General features: G+C 51.3%; 4 protein-coding genes across 4 annotated transcripts; 1 reads left to right on the forward strand and 3 right to left on the reverse strand.

Moving 5' to 3' along the window:
• Window positions 1–1,865: 1,865 nt before the first annotated feature.
• VTN77DRAFT_1874 (uncharacterized protein) lies at window positions 1,866–3,620 on the forward strand (the record flags this gene model as incomplete). Its single annotated transcript, XM_069417653.1, has 4 exons — window positions 1,866–1,894; window positions 1,962–2,234; window positions 2,284–2,740; window positions 2,802–3,620. The coding sequence occupies 4 exons, from the start codon at window positions 1,866–1,868 to the stop codon at window positions 3,618–3,620; spliced, it is 1,578 nt and encodes a 525-aa protein (XP_069279660.1).
• A 3,561-nt stretch (window positions 3,621–7,181) lies between these two features.
• VTN77DRAFT_1875 (uncharacterized protein) lies at window positions 7,182–9,980 on the reverse strand (the record flags this gene model as incomplete). The annotated part of the gene is made up of 4 exons (XM_069417654.1): window positions 7,182–7,544; window positions 7,625–9,676; window positions 9,745–9,867; window positions 9,945–9,980. 4 exons carry the CDS (start codon window positions 9,978–9,980, stop codon window positions 7,182–7,184), a joined length of 2,574 nt encoding a protein of 857 aa, XP_069279661.1.
• Window positions 9,981–10,884: 904 nt separating this feature from the next.
• VTN77DRAFT_1876 (uncharacterized protein) lies at window positions 10,885–12,818 on the reverse strand (the record flags this gene model as incomplete). The annotated part of the gene is made up of 3 exons (XM_069417655.1): window positions 10,885–11,334; window positions 11,401–11,726; window positions 11,780–12,818. 3 exons carry the CDS (start codon window positions 12,816–12,818, stop codon window positions 10,885–10,887), a joined length of 1,815 nt encoding a protein of 604 aa, XP_069279662.1.
• A 1,965-nt stretch (window positions 12,819–14,783) lies between these two features.
• On the reverse strand, window positions 14,784–17,149 carry VTN77DRAFT_1877 (uncharacterized protein; the record flags this gene model as incomplete). Its single annotated transcript, XM_069417656.1, has 8 exons — window positions 14,784–15,063; window positions 15,139–15,253; window positions 15,314–16,047; window positions 16,115–16,384; window positions 16,439–16,555; window positions 16,608–16,871; window positions 16,938–17,006; window positions 17,073–17,149. 8 exons carry the CDS (start codon window positions 17,147–17,149, stop codon window positions 14,784–14,786), a joined length of 1,926 nt encoding a protein of 641 aa, XP_069279663.1.
• Window positions 17,150–18,255: the final 1,106 nt, after the last annotated feature.

Raw genomic sequence — 18,255 nt, forward strand, 5'->3', positions numbered from 1 at the left:
TTTTCTTGCTGGTCCAGATATATTACTTTTTTACAGACGCAGTGATGAGGTGAGTGAGATTTGCGACACTGAAGCAGCAGCCCTAGCCCTGGGCCCTAAACCCTATCCAGATCGGGTAGCTAGTACCTTGCTAGGTACGTAACTTCAGCTCCCTTCCTTCCTACCTAGGCAGGTAGATATAATTACCTAGGTACTATTTTTAAATATTCACAATTTTGTATTATTATTTATTGAACGCACATACATACACAGTCAGAAAGTATGACGGATACAAGCATGCTGGATGCATTCCAGACTTAAATCCGTGCCTGACGGATGAACCCTTGGTATCTCCGAAGGTAAGCAACTTGCATAGATCCACATCCTCTTGGGTTTAATTATGAGGTTTTTGTGCACGTAGTTTATGAATGTACTCCGTAGTCTGCTTATCTCTGTCTCTCCTCCGTATCGATCAGAGATGGTTTCACATTATGATTGACTGAAGAGTCGCGAGTCTGATGTCATCACCATTGTCATACGAAGTAGTTTGGGCTTCCTACTACAGTATATATGCCTTGCCATATTCTTTGCCAAATAATATGTGTGGTATGCACCTAGCTTTTGCTATTTGTTCTGACTACACGATTTGCGCCAAAAGTCCAGAGATTGTTATGTCCAGTCGTCAAACTGAACACAAGGCTGACAAGTAAGCTGATGCCATCAACTTTCCCGATCCGGTATTGTTTGAAACTGATTGAAAGAACTGAAACATCTAAACTTCGTACGTGGTTGCCGCCGCTATTCTAGTGGTCGCATGCTGGAGACCAGACCTGGTAATAATATACAGCATTATCAATCCGCCGACACGACGACGAATCGACGATTTCTGTCGACCAGCATTAGCTTCGTTTAGTTTAATATCACTATCACACCGTCAGTTCGATGGGTAATCCGGGATCCCTAGACCGGTTGCCGAATTCCCGGGCGCCAACGCACGCGGAACGGTCAATATCACCGCTGATTTGCTGCTTGCTGCCTTTAGACTCGAATCGTCTGCGGCGGCGTCCGCATGGAACCAACCTTGCTTGAGTTCTCATCCGGAGGTGTATCCGGAGTAATAGTTATGAACAAGTCCTGGTGGATAAGACTACCAGCTCTTTATGCAGGGCGCATCTTCAAGTGGCGGTGTCCCCAACTACCCAGTACTTACCTACCCAGGCAAGTGGCCTTCCCTCTCAGTCTTCTCACTTCGGCTGTCAGGCCCAACTTCCTGAAGAATGGAAGCGAGCGCTCGATTTGTAAGGGAGGACCTGTAATAGTTCTGCAGGTTGCTGTTAACAGAAATGTCATGTCCTGGCGATACGACCCACAGCCTCAATAAGCTCCTGCTCGAGTCGGGTCAGTTTCCGTGGGGAAGCTGTAGGGATATGACGGCTCTGGAGATTGGAGATAGTAACTAACCTACCCATCCATCAGCTCCATGATCCCACCCTTACTGGCGTATCGCCGTATCCACCGGTTGGCTGACCTTCAAGTCCGGCGCTAAAATGTGGACGGGCGCGTTAGAAGCAGTCATATATAGTTATTATGCAGGGAGGGCGTTAGGAATTGAGGACGAGTTGCTTTTCTTTTCTATTGAAATTCTGCCAGTCGGTAGAGCCAGACAGTCAACCAATCTTCCATCTTCAACAGAGGGAAGGAGTAGGTACCGTAGCGTTGCCCTCGCGCCTGCCTCTTTTATTAGCCCACCAAAAATTGCCCCACGAGAGGTTGATTGGGGTTCGAGCTTTAGAGGGAAAGGGGAACGATCAGATATGCCTTGATTCCAGTACGGTGAAAGTTGTTCAACCATGCAGTCGCTGTCGTTGACGAGAAGCTTGGAGAGCATGGAGATTACCGTTCCACCGGAGGTAGAGTAAGTCAGATGAGAAAGAAAAAAGGTGTGAGAGTGGGAAGACTGGAGAATACTGACGTTCTCGCAGTAAAGACACAGAGGCAGCCTTGAGAGGGCAACACTCAGCCGACAACAGAGAGACGGTCACGGGAAGCGGATCATCGCTAGGCGAGGGCGAAAAGGCCATAGTTCATGGAAACGCAGATCTCGAGAAGGGACGTGGAGATGACAGCTTCGCTGCAGAAGACGACAGCAACATAGTCGGGTGGGATGGTGACGATGATCCTGCCAATCCCATGAACTGGAGACCGCTGACGAAATGGACGCACGTCGCCATCGTGTCCGCCATTACCTTTGTCGTGTATGTTGGTGCCTCGCTGATAGCTCTGCTTTTAGCTGACGACAAACAGACCACTGGCGTCGTCCATGTTTGCTCCCGGTGTCAACCAGGTCATGGAAGAATTCAACAACTCCAACGACCTCCTGGCGTCTCTTGTGGTTTCGATCTACGTCTTAGGTCTCGCGTTCGGCCCGCTGGTGCTGGCTCCTGCCTCCGAAGTATACGGCCGCTGGATCTGCTATACCGTCTGCAACATCCTCTACGTCGTCTTCACCGTCGCCTGCGCCGTGTCTACCGATCTGTCCATGCTGATCGTCTTCCGATTCCTCGCCGGTTGCATGGGCTCGTGTCCTCTGGCTGTGGGTGGCGGAACCATTGCAGATATGTTTCCCGTTCATCAACGAGGAGCGGCCCTCTCACTCTACACCTTGGGTCCGGTCACAGGGCCCGCCATTGGGCCTGTCGCCGGTGGGTTTCTGTCTCAGGCCAAAGGATGGAGATGGATCTTCTGGGTCCTGGCCATCGCGGTATGATCCTGAATCTCGTTTACGATTTTGTATCGGTTGCTGATGTGACGTGAACATGCAGAGCGGAGCGAATACCGTCTCACAGATTCTGTTTTCGCGAGAAACATACACAGTGATAATCCTCCAACGCAAAACCAAACGGTTACAAAAACAGACCGGCAACGAGCAGCTGCGATCGAAGCTGGACAGGGGCATCTCCAGCAGAGAGGTCCTGAGACGCGCGATTGTCCGTCCCACCCAGATGACCTTGTTCTCTCCTATCAACATCATCCTTTCCTTCTCGTCCGCCTTTATCTACGGCGTTCTCTATCTGCTGCTGACCACCTTTCCGATGGTGTTTGAGGAAGTCTACGGCTTCTCGACGGGTATCTCCGGGCTCACCTACATCGGCCTGGGAGTGGGTAATGTTCTGGGTCTGCTAGTGTTCAGCTTCACCAGCGATCGATATGTGCAAGCCCGCGCTGCCAAGGGGCAGGCCAAACCGGAAGACCGTTTGCCGCTGTTGCTGCTCTCGGGTCCCTTGATCGCGACGGGTCTGTTCTGGTATGGCTGGTGCGCACAGGCCCATACGCATTGGATTCTGCCCATCATCGGCTCCGCGCTTGAGGGGATGGGGAATATGATGTTCTTCATGCCGGTTGTCGGGTATCTTGTGGATGCTTTTACGACCTACGCGGCCTCAGCGCTGGCCGCCAACACGGTGCTCCGGTCCATTGGAGGGGCATTGCTCCCGCTCGCGGGCCGGAGCATGTATCAAGCGCTGGATTTTGGCTGGGGGAACTCTCTGCTGGCATTCCTTACCATCGCCTTCACCCCGGCGCTGTTCTTGATCTACCGCTATGGAGAGACGATTCGGTTGAAGTATCCTCTCAATCTGTAATCAAGTGTCTTGGTCTTCTTGCATTTTCTTTCAGCTTTTCTTTCGGCTTTTTCTTTGATCAATTCCGTATCATGTCCGTCTCATTTCCGGAACGAAGCTCAGCTCGGGTTGTTGCAGGACTTACGCAGGATGAAAGTCAGCCTTTTTTTTTAAAAAATAAAGGATGTGGAAACGGTTTCTCGCATGATTCTTTATGTGAATGATCCTTAGCATGGATAGAGCAGAGGGAAAGGAACACTGCATATAGATAGAAAAGAACTCGTAATGTATTGAATAACTTCCTGCTTAATCGTGGTGAGCTGGCACGTGAGAATTTCTCTCTGAATTCATCAATCTACTTACATATACCTAATTCCATCTTGATCCCGAAGTCCTTCCTGCTTCAGTTTTTCTCCAGTATGTAGTATGGTATATAACTCCGGTTTTGTTTTACTATACTTTTCCGTCGGCGTTTTATGTCAACCTGTCCAGGCTGCGCTGGGCCGTTGGCAGCAGCTTTCGAACCTCTTGGCCTCTTTCACTCCTCAGTCGAGATCGCCCCCATCACTTGAAACGCAGCATGGCAGATATGACGCTTGGCCAAAAATCTTGAACCAGAAACCTTGCCTGTAACCCCGACCCCAGCCGTACCAGCGTTCCATTTCCTCTCGTCCTCCCTGTCTCTGTGAGATGCTGTGGGACGACACCTACGACCTAGTCATAAGGCTGTATTAGCCTTATAAGAAACAGATATGACCGTACACAGCCTTCTTCTTCTTGATCTATCTCAGCATTCGTGATATTCGATCCTTGTCTACTCGTTGATGACTCATACCTGTTGTGTTGACAGTCTTCTCCGGAATTACGATTTGTCATAGATCATTTTCGGGTTTCCTGAGACCGCAATACGTGTGTGGTCATTTCCTGGATATTCCGTCGAAACATATCTTGCTGTCGCCAAGGAAGCTTTTTGCGGCGTATGTACACAGCGGAACTTCAGCGACTCAGTGAGTCCTATCATCAAGAATTACGGCGATGAGGGAGAGAGCAGAGAGGAGAGCAGCTATCTCTCCGAATGGCACAAATTCGAAACGTTCATGACTTCGTACCGGTTTCCCTGAGAGGCAGGGAAGGAGCTCTCCTTTCCTTTCGATTTTTCTTTCCTTAAGCACCGTCTAGAGAATCCTCTTGTTGGCAGCAATGTCCAGGAACGGTATGCCAAAGCCCAGGCCAGGCCCTAAGACCAGCTGGCAGTGAGATAGAGGGAGAAGCCGCTAGACGTGGCAGGCCTATCGATCTCAGAAAAACCACAACAGGTATGACGGTCTGCCTTAGTGCTTGATTGTTGACTAACTAGCTGATTTAATTACTGACCAGATCTGTCGTAGACTAGAACCCTCACAATCCTGCGGAACCGACTTGTTTCGTCTCCCTCAGCACGGACTCGATCTCGATATATACCGATTATATACAGAAAGCGGCCGGGACAACGTGAGCCCTGGCGTCGCGTCGAAGGCGCCTTTGACGACCGAACTTTTTTTCCCCCGTCAGTCAGTTTGACGATAACCGATTCCGCTGCCGTTTGACTTTGACAGGAAGAGGTCAAGCACAGCGTCGAACACCGGACTTGCCTCTTCCATCGACTTGCATTGACTTTCATCGACTCCCATCTCATTTGCATGAAGCAGTGACCTGAGAAACAATGAATCCGCAAGATGACTCAGTAACCACCGATTGTGTGTGTCCATTGGGAAGCACAGAGGAAAGAGTCGAAGACAAGACTTTCTCTTCGGCTCCGAGAGCGACAGACATTCCCATCAACCCCCATACCTGAGGCCAAATTGAAGGCATCAGTTGACTTGAGAAATGTGGAATATTTTAACAGAACGGCGTGCCCAATATCTTAACGCAGCATCAGTTCTACAAATCTAAAGCCAAAAATTCCGTTCTTCCAGGCATGGGATTTGGATAAAGACAAGCATCCAACGCAACCAACTCTTGATGCCAGACGACATCGACGGCAAACTCATTGACTTGCTCCGAAGAAGCAACTTCAGAGTCTGCGAGACGGGCCAGGGTTTCAATGACACCGAAGAGATATGGTTTTGAATTTCTAGGGTCAGATTTCACGGGAAACTAATTTCATATAGGACTTGGTTTGGGCAGTCGACTACAACTGCACCTACGACCTAGTAAGCTCTTCTTGTCTTGCCTGTGCTGGTTCCTCCGAACCCTGCGGGTCTTTCTCAGTGCACGAGGACGTTCTGTCTCGCGCCGACAAAGAGATTTGAGCCATGCATAGACAGAACAGGAACGGAATTACTCCTGAACGTCTCAACCAGCCCTCATACTTGCAAGAAATCACCTGCATCCGACAGACAGTGAACAGTATGCACGTTGTTCGAAAAGCTCTTCGTCAGTCAAACTACCACCTAGCTGCACGACGTCAAAGGGTCAAGCCCGAACCTACCCGGTTGGATGACGTGAAAGTGAACGACGCACTCAGCACATTGTCGACATAGTTCGCTATAGAAATCAGACCAGCCCAGCAACAGAAATCAGGACCAGCGGAAGTCAAGAGTTAACAAGTAATCACATTGCACAGTGAGGTGTCATTCCGCGACCCCTATCTTGTCTATCTACCAGCGGCCAGTGGAAGGTGACATCGCATTATCGGGTTTACGTACAGGGACAGATGCTACTTGAACCGCACGCAGCACAACATTATCCATCCTGAACGGAAATTTGGCACCGGTGCACTTCTCCCATGACAGACCTGTACATTAATCAGAAAGAGAAAGAACCCACTCACTGGAACGAACGTCAAAAACAAGAAGCAGCGATATTTATTAAAGCTGGACGGAGGGAGGCACTGGCGCTGGTCTCGTCTCCAGAATGCAGGCGGATCATTCAATCGAGAGTATCTCGACTACCTCAGCAACGGGAGCTCGTCTCGTTAAATGTATCGACAAATCTGTGGCATAAACAGACAAGCCATCCGCGAACAGAACAGTTTGCAGTCATCGACGAAGTAAGGTTCTCGAGAGTCAACTCATTCTGGCCCTGTCTTTTCGCTCCGATCGCTTGTTTCCAATATCACGGAAGCTATACTATAGGCAGAAGAGGATCCTGGCCCTTGGACTTGTCATACATATGATCCCTGCTCACAAGCATGCAGGATCCGGCGAAATGAAGAAGTACAACAACCTCAAAGACCTTGTATGACCAGTTAACTTTGGTTATTTTTTTTCGCCCTATTGTACATATGAAAACAAACTTCAAAAACATGGTTCAATGGACTGGATAACTAACTCCTTGATACTGTACAGTAGAATTAATTTATCTTTACCCAGTTTGCACAGTCACCAGACCAGAGAGAGAGCTAGAACTAGAACTAGAACTAGATATTAGTTAGCTCGCTCAAAATGATATATGATGATATATGATGATACGAACTAAACATGAAATCTTGTCTTTTCGATTCAGATTTAATTACAGTATAGAAGAAAAAAAAAGACCAGACTGGACAAAACTCGAATGCCATATATATAATCTTGTCTCGTTTGTGTCTTGTCGTCGCGATCAAATCTCCCCCCTCCGATACTCCCTCCACACCTTAAACCCGACTTTAGCATACCACTCAACCTTTGTCGTCCAGTCGACAAACACGCCCTCGACACCCCTCCTCTTCAGGTCCTCGATGGCATGGCACAGCAGGGCGAGGCCGATGCCCGCCTTGCGGTGCGCGGCGTCCACGCCCACGCACCCGATCAGTCCCGTCTTGGGACCGCAGAGGGGCGGCAACGCCCACTGCGCGTGCAGGAAGGGAGACTCGTGCGACAACATCAGTGTCCAGGCTACTTGCTTGCCGGTGGCATCGAAGGCGGCCATGATGCTGGATGGGTGCTCGCGGGGGTTGAGGGCGATGTAGGCCTCGACCCAGCCCTGGCAGCATTTCGTTAGAGAATCTCATCTACGTCTGTCTGTCGATATAACTATGTAGTCTTTCGGTGGCAGGGACTTACGGTATAAGTACAGAAATTCCTCTTCTGCCCAATCAGACACCCCTCAAAATCCTCCGGCTGGACAGCTCGGAACGTATATCCGCCCTTCGCAGCTCGGTCAAGATACACTTGAAGAGCCTGGAAGTTGCGAATATCCTGGTACAGATCCGCCGAGGTCTCGTCCGGCGGACTCAGTCGGAACCCGCGATGGACAAAGAACTCCGCGAGGTGAGACGGCAGATCGGTCGGCAGACCGGGCCAGAAACGAGGGAAATAGCTGCCCAGCGAGGCGCGGACGAGGCCCTGGTGCTGGCGGAAGTATCCCCGAGCCTCCTTCAGTAGCGAGGTTCCGATCCCCTGTCCCTGTCTCGCGGGATCTACGGCGAGGACGGCGATCTGCGCCAGGATCTTCCCCTGATTCACGGCCGTGTACGCCAGGCAGAAGCCTACGATCTCTGTCTCTGTTTTGGCAACAAGGTGATGGCCATTTGGCATGTTCAACAACCCTTTCAGCCTCGAGGCTGACAAGGCGTAGGTCGGAAGTGCCGAGTTCCACACCTTGATCACTCCGTCTAGATCCCTCGTCGGGTCGTAGCATCTCACGTTCACATCCACACTCGCATTCTTTTTCGAGGCCGTCGATCCCACAGGCAGCTTCCCTTCTGCAGACGCCCTTCCAAATACTACATTGACTGCCGCCGTGAATGCCTCGATGGTCGGTTCGTAGATGGCAATATACGTCTCGACCTCTGCGTCATCCAGAAAGTCATACGGATTACACGTCGTAATGACAATGAGATTCTTCTTTCTTCTTGCCAGCTCCAGGCCCAGGTTCCTCTGATACGGCGCCTCGCGCGCATTTCGTGTTGCCAGAATCACCACCTCAGCGTCGTTGATTACCTTCCACTCTTCCGGTGACAGGCCACCATCTTGATATCGAAGTTCAATCGCAGACTCGTTATGAGCACGTAGGACATCAATAAACTGAACAGGTTTGTGACCATTCTTCAGTTCGATTATTCCGCTGTCGACCGCACCTCCCGCAGGGATTTTTCCTCCTGGAGAGAGGAACACGATCTTCGACGTTGGAGACAGAGGCAAGATCCCCGGCTTGTTTCGTACGACAGTGGTAGATCGAGCGTAGACGTCCTGCGCCAGCTTCGCATTCTTCTCGTTCAGCTTGATCAGCTCCTCTTCTCCCTTGTGGTGGAGGGCACGCTCCCAGCTGAGAACCCGCTTCTTCAGGGCCGTCACCCGACGTAGCGACTCGTCAATCCGCTCGAGCGAGATCTCTCCCGATTCGACCGCCTGACACACCCTGTCTATCGCGGCCACTTGCACATCATACGTATGGCAGATCATGATACTATCGCTCCCTGCTTTCAGCGCCAGCATGGCCCCCTCCACCGTCCCATACGTCGCGCGAATGGCGTCCATTTCCAGGCAGTCGGTAATGACCATCCCGTCATACTTCATGTCCTCGCGCAGGATGTTCAACGCGTCCGGTGACAGCGTAGCAGGCAGTTTCCCATCCCCAATACTGGGCAAGGAGATGTGCGCCGTCATCACCGCCTCGATACCCTCCGCTACAGCCCGACGGAACGGCACCAGCTCGCACTTCTCTAGCTCATCGCGGGTCTTGGTGATGACGGGGAGGCCGTAGTGGGAGTCGACCGCCGTGTCACCATGGCCGGGGAAATGCTTCACGCTGGGAACGATGTGGCTTTCTCGGAGGCCCTTTGCGATGGCGCTGGTGAAGCGACCAACAAAGTCGGGATCGTCTCCGGGACTCCGCACGCCGATGACGGGATTCAGGGGCTCCGAATTGATGTCGCAGTCAGGGGCGTAGTTCATGTTGATGCCGAAAAAGTCGAGCGTCTCCCCGGTGGCCTTTCCGACTGCGTAAGCACTGTCCGTTGATCCCGTCGCCCCCAGCGTCATGGATCCTGGTTGCTGTGCGGCGAGTGGCGGCGAAATCCTCGTCACGAGGCCATTCTCCTGGTCAATTGCGATGAACAGCGGATGTTTGTGTCCGGCATTTCTGGCTTCTTGCTGGAGAGCGAGGGTTAATGCCTGAGATAGTTAGCAGGAAGCTAGTCCAAAATACGACAAAAAGAGAGAGAGAGGATTTATTGACATACCTGTAGCTGAGCAGCATCATCTATATTCCTCTTGAACAGGATGACAGCGCCGACTCCGTACTCGCTGATCAGAGACTTGATCTCTTCGCTGGGGGTGAGACCGTGGAAGCCGACAGCAAAGAGCTAGACGCAGTCAGCAATGCACTCTTCCTCATTCAGTAGAACACAATTGACATATGACATGTGACTGGTTTCCGTACCTGTCCGACTTTCCTGCGCAGGGCAGAGGATGGCATCCCGACCCAGGCAGAAGAGCACGGCTGGTTATGGTTATGGTTACTATGGCAGTTTGTCAGTACAGACATTACAATGTGCTGTAGACGGCTGCTCCAGCAAGCGCTTTCTTTTTGTGCCAGACTGACCTTCAACAAATCCCGCCGTCATCAGAAACAAAAATTCGACGGACCCACGTTGTCCTGCAGATGAGACTTGTAGCGCAGATGCACGCGACCGGTTCGGTATAGGAACGATGCAGACGAACGGTCCGTTACTATTTTTCTGTCAAGTGGCAAGTGAGACTAGGCTAGGCCAGGCCAGGCACAGGCACAGGCACAGATGCCCATGAAGGCATAGTGTAGAGCAATTGACTTTTCTGTTACTGTACAAAAGATCCGCTCATCCGCTCCTGCTGGTTGAGTGATAACAGATCCATGTTACATCGAGTTAAGGCACACAAGTTATGCCAGTTCATGAGCACTCCATCTCGACCTGCTGCAAGTCCCTGAGTCGGTCACTGGGACCATTCTCGTATTGTAGAATAAGCATGCCTCAATTGACGACGTGAACGCGGGGTAATTGTCATCGGCGATGTTCCGCGGGGCACGACACTAGCGCCATCCGTCAACAACCTGAATAGTAGTAAATATTACATTCACTGCATATTATTACCTTCACGGTAGGAATGTCTACTTCATATCGAGTATTTCTCAAGCTTGATTTATTGCTGCAAGGCTAAGGAAGCAAAAGAGAAGGGAGTAACCTCTCCATCTCCATGTTTGCAACACATCCATACCGACATCGTATGATAAGATAAGAAAAAGCAATCACAAAGGAAACGATTGCAAGGCTTACGAGGTATCAAGCAAGACTTTCGTCGGAGGTGTTAGAAAATGGGTATGAGTATGTGTCTGGCGTCTCCAATCATAACTCCTCCTCCTCCTCCTCAACCTGTGGCTGTGGGGGAAAGGTCGGAGCAGTGCCCATCACGCTGCTCCCAAAATGACTGCCTGTGGTCCCCCCTGCAGACGCCGTCTTGGCAGACTGTTCTCCAGAGCTGCCCGAGCTGGTAGAAGATCCAACGACTTCTCCAATACTAGTCGACGGGACTCCCGTTCCCAACCGTCTCCGTAGGCCATCTTCACCGCCACCGGAGGCACTCGCTCTGGGCTTCTTCATTGGACTTCCAACATATTCATCGTTCAACAAGTTAGGCACACTACTCACGGGCTCCGCAGGTCCGGACGTGGTAGTGGATATATTATAAGGAGGCGTCGTTGAGACATTGTTCGATGCAGGAGGTGTAGATCCTGATGCCGGGGTGTTGGAATTGGTGGCAGGATCCACTGGTTCCGCAGAGTGTTGACGTTTAAGCTATAAGATACAGCCCGTTAGCGATGTCATCAATAATACTCCTCTCAGATAGTGTTGCAGGCATACCCTGATCTTTCGCACCCCCTCCGCCAGCTCACCCTGACGCCGTAGGTCGTCAAGCGACAGATGGGCTTCCCCTTCTTTGGTCTCCTCCTCTTCAGCCTTGTTGACAACCGGGTCGTCCTCATCATCATCGCTGTCCATATCACTCTCACTGCCCTTTTTGGATTTTCTCCGAGTCGCCCCGTCATCTCCTTCGCGGAAGTTCAAGAAACCAACCGCACCACCGGGCTTGAGAGGGGCCAAGTTGGAGAAGTCTGGTTGTAGAGACCTCCGCTTGGAGCCATCTTTTTCTGATTTGGGTTTCAAGATCCCCATCTTTTGTAATTGTCCTGGGTCATTGTCAGCGAGAAACTCAAGAAAGGAAGACAACGGAAGCACTTACTCTCTCCCCGATACATGAACGTGAAAATCGCATACGGCTTATCCGTGGGATCAATCCCCGTCACCGTCTGCGTGCTGATGGTCTTCGGATCTAGCGTCTTGGGCTTTGCGAAGCTGGTGGTGTGATCGACATCTGCGGCCCCATCACCAGCCCCTCCGCCCGTGGAATCATCATCATCGTCATGCGCGTCGAATTGCGGCGAGTATTCTCCCCGCTTGATCTCCCCGGACGCCAGTACCCGAAACAGGGCGACTTTGATCTGACCCGCCGATTCTGGGATCGGGTCATCATCTGAAGACAGAGATGACACCTCATCATCTGACAAAGTCTCTAGCGGTGACTTCTCATCATTTCCGTACCGCAGGACTCCCTTTCCGCCTTTGGAGGGCGTCGCAGAATCCATGTCCATCTTCCCTGTGTCTTGAGATTGTTTCTTTTGTCGCCGTTTCTCCATCTTCTGTCTTCTCCGCTCAATCTTTGCCGCGGCATCTTTTCCGTCGAGGTCCAATCCGTTCAGCCATCTCTCCAAACCGACTTCCCGGAATAAGAACTCTCGTTCCGCCAGGCCGCCGCCTTCGGATTCCGGCACACTAACCCATCGTGAATTCACCCATGTCTCTTCACCTCTTCGTAGCAGGGTAGCCACCTCCTCTTTCTGTCGTCCATCAAAGTAGATGTATGCTGCAACGGTTTCGTTTGGAGAGTTCGTCAACGGCTGGTATGGGGGAACGACATCCGTGTATTTGCCTCGTTCGCCACTCTGGCCGGGAAGCCCACCCACGATCTTGGGCTTTGGTACGGGATTCTCCGGTGTCGGTTTCGGCGTCGAATAGGGGACGCTCTGTCCGGGATTGAGGAGAGTGATTGAAATGGCAAATGTCGATTGTTCCGGCTTGCCAGTGGACTCGTTGATTTTGGCCGGGGGAACGGGGATATAACACGCGATACGAGACGCTCGGGATTGACGTTGAATCGAGTACTCGGGAAGAGGTCCGTCAGGAGTGTGTATGCTGACCGCCAATCCCTTGAAGCAAGGCATGACGGTGTCCCAGCGGGGTAAAAAGTGTTAGAGCCAACTTGACCCAGTCAACCAGCTTTGTTTAACCAGACTATAGGTGTTTATCGGAAGATCGAGATCAGGTCGGCACGACGTACAATAGAGGATAATGATAAGGAGAGATTTGCGTTGGCTGGTCGAACAGAGGGTATGAAGTATGGAGCACTGTCGTTAGGTTGGCGGAGGTGGAGATGGGGAAATTATTATTAAATGGACCGAACGAGGAGCTCGCAAGAAAGCTTCATCTGTCAGGTAGTCAGAAGTAAGAATCCAGATTGGAATCTGACCCAGTGCGGGGAGCGTTGCTTGTGATCTTGAGCAGACGCCTCAGAGGCATACGCACAGAAAAACAGGCATACCACGCACACACTGGAAGTCAGAGACCCGAGTCATGCATCCATCGAGTGGGGTGGCTGTAGAGCCGACGTCAGACAGCGGACTGCTGCAGGAACCGATGAGCTGAACTGAGCGGCAGCAGGAAAGAGGACGACAGACTCCTCTCTTGAAGGGACAGACTTACAGTCAAACAGCAGCGGGTTGGTGGGCGAATTTCGAAACAGTTGGTCAGGAGCTACCCAACTGGCGTTGTTTCCCCGGGTTGTGGATGATGAAGGCGGTCAGAAGGGAAGTTGTTGGTGAGCGTGGGTACCTCTGGGCCACGTGATGCACCTTATTATTGAGGTATTGACATCAATCTCGCTTCTTCCTTTGTCCTGCACGCGCTCGGTGGGGAGGACTCTCTTTATGACTGTCATCATTATTAATATTATTAGTATATCATTGTCGTTGTCATCATCCATCCTTTATTGCAGAGGCTACCCAACTCGCTTTTTTGCTTTCCTTTTGTTTGTCTGTGACACATGATTCCAATTCCATCTGCCTCGCATGTGATCAAGCTACTACGTGTGAACAATAGAAGGTATCAGCAAGAAAAGGCGAAAAGGATATCGGTGAAAAGAACGAGAAAAGAAGCGCAAAGAGGAAGAGGAAAAGAAGAAAGAGGAAAAGAAGAAGGAGGAAATAGAAATGGATAGAATAAGATACCAATCTTGCCACAAGGTTAAAATAAGATATCTTAAACGACACACAAAAGAGGAAGTATTGGAGTTGAAGGGGTTGCAAAACAGGCTTAACACTAAGAATCAGCCTTGCGTCTTATAACCTACGGAAAACGCTGCACTCTTTGAGATATGTGGCACATCTTCTCTATCTTCTCTATTATAAAGACCTTAGCTGCCGCTGTGCACACTGCCATGTGGCTGTAACAAGCAATATACATAAGCATATCATACCAAATTCATGAAATCTGATTAGCCCCTATTAGCAAGAGATATATAAATTAGCAAAGGGACTATATCCATTATTACTAAGACATTATATATCAGGCTATATATAAGGGATGTGATCAGTGAGGGAGACAAAAATATCACTAGGGGATAGTAAGAACTATAGCAAGGAATATGAGCAGGAAGCCTGCCTGGAAAGTAGATAGTAAAAATCATACCTACTATAGGTACACCCCAGGGGCAAAAGTCCCTGGCATAGACCAAGTATTTTCTCAGTCCGAGACCCGTAAGGCTTGTAATTATGAAAAAACGCTTCGCTTTTTGACATACGTGACTCATTCATTTATTATCTAAATTATTTACATCTAAGTCATCCCAAACAGCCCTCAGCCACAAAGCCCACATTCACCTCCAAAAAGATATAGAGCCCTACAGGTCTATCATCATCTCCAGAGAATACATATCTGTAGCAACAGACAAACAAAAAAAAGACGAGAAAAATCACCTGGAGAATGCCAGAATCTCGCAGTGAAATGGGTCTCGAGCCCTCCAAGAGGACAAGGAACGAGATTGAAAAAAGAACAGTAAGTCATTGAGCGCAACTTCCGGGGTATCTATCTCATGTATCATGATGAGAATGCGTGGGGCCGTAGGGCAGAATCTACGCCGTCTTCACGGTAGCCTCAACAACGCTGTGCCTACGCACCTCGTTGCCAAAGGTCTCCTCCGTTGCGACATGGTCAAAGTGGTACAGAGGCTCCAGCTGCACGTTCTGGCGGAAAATGTACCGCTTGAACCAGTATGGAAGAGCCTTGGTGAGCTGGTACTGCATATGCTTCCGGGTTGGCACCGCGAAGATGTAGTCCAGCTCTTCCAAGGTGCGCTGCTTGGTTTCGGGCACCCAGAGGAAGATCATGACCAGTGCAGTCACATTAAGACCTCTGTGAGAGGGAAGGGTCAGTCAACCTGGATGTCCAAGATGGCAGCCGGTAAAAAATTATGTGAGAGGGACTTACGCATAGAAGCAGAAGGCACCTGTCGGTGTCATGGCACCGAGCATACGGGGGAAGGTGATCGACAGCACCGCCGCCCAGCCAAGGCAAGTGGCCACAGCCCAAGACATTCCAACCTCTGGTATGATGGTCAGCTGCTGAAAAGAAAAATCAATCGACCGGGAGACAGGCTACTTACCACGATGGGACAGGGGGAAAATCTCAGCAGAGTAAGTGTACGGGACAGGGCCTTCACCAGGGGAGTAAAAGGCGGCAAACAGGAAAACGAAGAAGGCCACAGTCGCGAGTTGGGCAGTTTCTCCCTTGATGTGAAAACAAAAGCCTGCCGCCAGCAACGTCCACGCCATCTGAGGGAAGGTGAACAGCAGCAGGGCCCGACGGCCGTAGGTGTCAATCGTCCAGACAGCTGGAAAGGCGAAAAGGAAGTTAACCAGACCAAAGCCCCAGGAAGCCAAAAGCGCACCCGTGACGCTGGCCCCGGCCTGCGAGAAGATGGTTGAGGAATAGAAGGCGACGATGTTGATACCGCACATCTGCTGCGCAATCATCACGGTAAACGATGCCAACGTCGCCCGTCGCACTCGGGGAATGGTGAACAGCTGAACAAACCGGGTGATATAGTTACTCTTGCCGATGACCTCACTCTCGATCTTGATCTGGGCGTAGATATAGTAGAGATCCCGAGCGGCCTGGAGCTCCGTATTCCGGAGGCGGCAGAGAGATTTATATGCTTGGTTGATTTTCCCCTTCTTGATATACCAACGAGGGGACTCTGGGCAGAAGAACACACCAAGCAGGAGAGGGACGGCTGGAATGAACGCTGATCCCAGCTGCAGACGCCACGAGAGAACTCCGGTATCCTTCACTGCCAGGTTGGCACAGAAACCCAGAAATATACCAAACGCAGTCCACCTGTCGTAGGGAGGAAATATGTCAGCTTCAATAATAGATCAACCGTCAAGAAAGGGTAAAGGCGTACATTTGCCAGCACATCACCAGACCGCCTCGAACAGAAGCGGGGGTGTTTTCAGCGCAGAAGATCGGGATGGTCGACGCTTTCATTCCCATCCCAAGACCAAGGAGCAAGCGGGTGACGAAAAGCTGTGGCCAGGTCTGGGCGCAGGCACCTCCAATGGGGGCAAGGGTACAGAAGATCGCAGACAGGAAAATGGCACCACGACGACCGAGATAGTTGTTTAGCGGATCCGAGCACCAGCAGCCCAGAACGGCACTGGCAATGTACGGGGCCCTGTCCTACAGTCAGTGCTTGGAACTGAATGAGAAGCACTGCTGGGGGTCTTACGCGTTGACAACGCCGACCAGCCACTGGTTCCTGGCTGCGTTAGGACCCTTCTGGGAGATCCCCAGCGCATCCGGGAAGGACAGGTTGGCACCGTTCGAGCCAGTCTGGTCCCATCCCCTAGAAGCATCACGGTCAGAATCTCATCATCCAAGACACAGAGGCGACATACTGGACGGCAGCACCGATGGAGCACAGAATGATGGTAAAGTACAGGGCGGCAGGTTGACGCCACTTGTGCAGAACCTCATTGCGAATTGCCTCGGTCTCGACCTCAGTCAGGCCCTCCACCGCCTGGAAATTGGCCGGGTCACGGGCGATGAGAGCACCCTTCTGGAGGAGCGGCAGAATGTCGTTCAGCTGGTACTCGTTCGCGAACTCGTTCACGTCCCGCAGCACCTGGCTGGGCGTCAAATCGGCCAGAGGATTCTTAATCCTAGAGTCACAAGTCAATTAGGACGGCCACGCATCTCGCCGCATGTTCATCGCAGCAATCACGTACTTTGCCGAGACATTGTTGTTCAAGTTGATTTTCTCAACGTGGCCCTGTTCTGCGTCGGACACCTCTTCACTGGATATCAGATTACTCGTCAGCTCTTGTCGACAGAGAACATCTCGATGTCTTCCCAAGACCAACCTGTCCACCCTTTTCTCTGCCCGATCCACATACGCCTGGACGGGAGCGACCTCGTCCTTGGGGACGAGCTCAGCCATTGTGAACTGAGGACGGGAAACGATCTACCGAGCTGTGTTTGACTGGGCGTAAAAGAGAGATGAGAACGAGCAGGCACTCCGTCCCAGCAGATGAAACTGCGCGTCCAGGAATTCGATGACTGTGGGGAAGAGGGACCAGGGAGATTGGCGACAACTTATATGCCATGGACATGGACGCGCAGGGAGCTTCAACGACTACTCCGTATGGGCACACAGGGGCAGACGCATGAGACAAACGCTTTCCTGCTCGCCGTCACGAATCAACTTGCATTGTCCCCACTCTGGGGCAAATCTGACGGCCTGTTTTCTTCGATCGGATCAGACGATGAATGCATGACTCGTGATAGGTCGGAGGCTGCTGCGAGCGGACAAACATTCATCACCCCGGCGCAGCGTCCAACTCGGTCTCGGAAGTTGCTCCAATGGCTCGACTCCGTACGGAGTGAGTAATTACAGCAGACCGTTTGACCCGGAGATTGGCCCTCAACGCCAGATCCCAACCGAGACTGGAATGGCCCGGTCATGATCCATCCGTGTCCGAGACGAAACGGGACGTTACCGGCTCTGTTCCTGCCACCCATCCTCCATCCCGAATTAACTCGGAGAACCAACCACTGACGTGATCTTCGGGAAAAGAAAAATCATGAAAGCCCTCTTTCCGTCTCAATCTGTGATACGGAGTACTTTCGACTAGAATTGACCCAATTAGGATGTCAAACGCGGGACAGGCAGGTCCCTCTTCCATTCCCGTTCCCCGGACGCCGACCCCCAGGCCGGGGAACAAGGGCCTCCGCTTCGTTTTCTCCAACCTCCGGACGACCGTACTCAGTAGGGGCAGGGTAACAAGCGGGTTGACAGTGGGTCTGTACTGAGTCCATCACCCTATTCGACATGGCATGACCACATATCAGTCGGGTGAACTGGGGCCGGACTCTGGTAACCTGCGCACGATGCAGTAGTCCGTGGTGGAAGTGGATGGCGATGATAATAATATTGGGGAAGTATGGTAGGACCCACATGCAGAGAGAATTCAGCGAATGTTGTGGAATACAGGCTAAGTGCAAAGTTCACTTTCTGAACCACGCGGTGATCGACAGTCAAAAGAC

This window comes from Rasamsonia byssochlamydoides (assembly GCF_041956645.1).
Source record: "Rasamsonia byssochlamydoides strain NRRL 3658 unplaced genomic scaffold VTN77scaffold_15, whole genome shotgun sequence".
In the NCBI taxonomy this organism is placed as follows: domain Eukaryota; kingdom Fungi; phylum Ascomycota; class Eurotiomycetes; order Eurotiales; family Trichocomaceae; genus Rasamsonia; species Rasamsonia byssochlamydoides.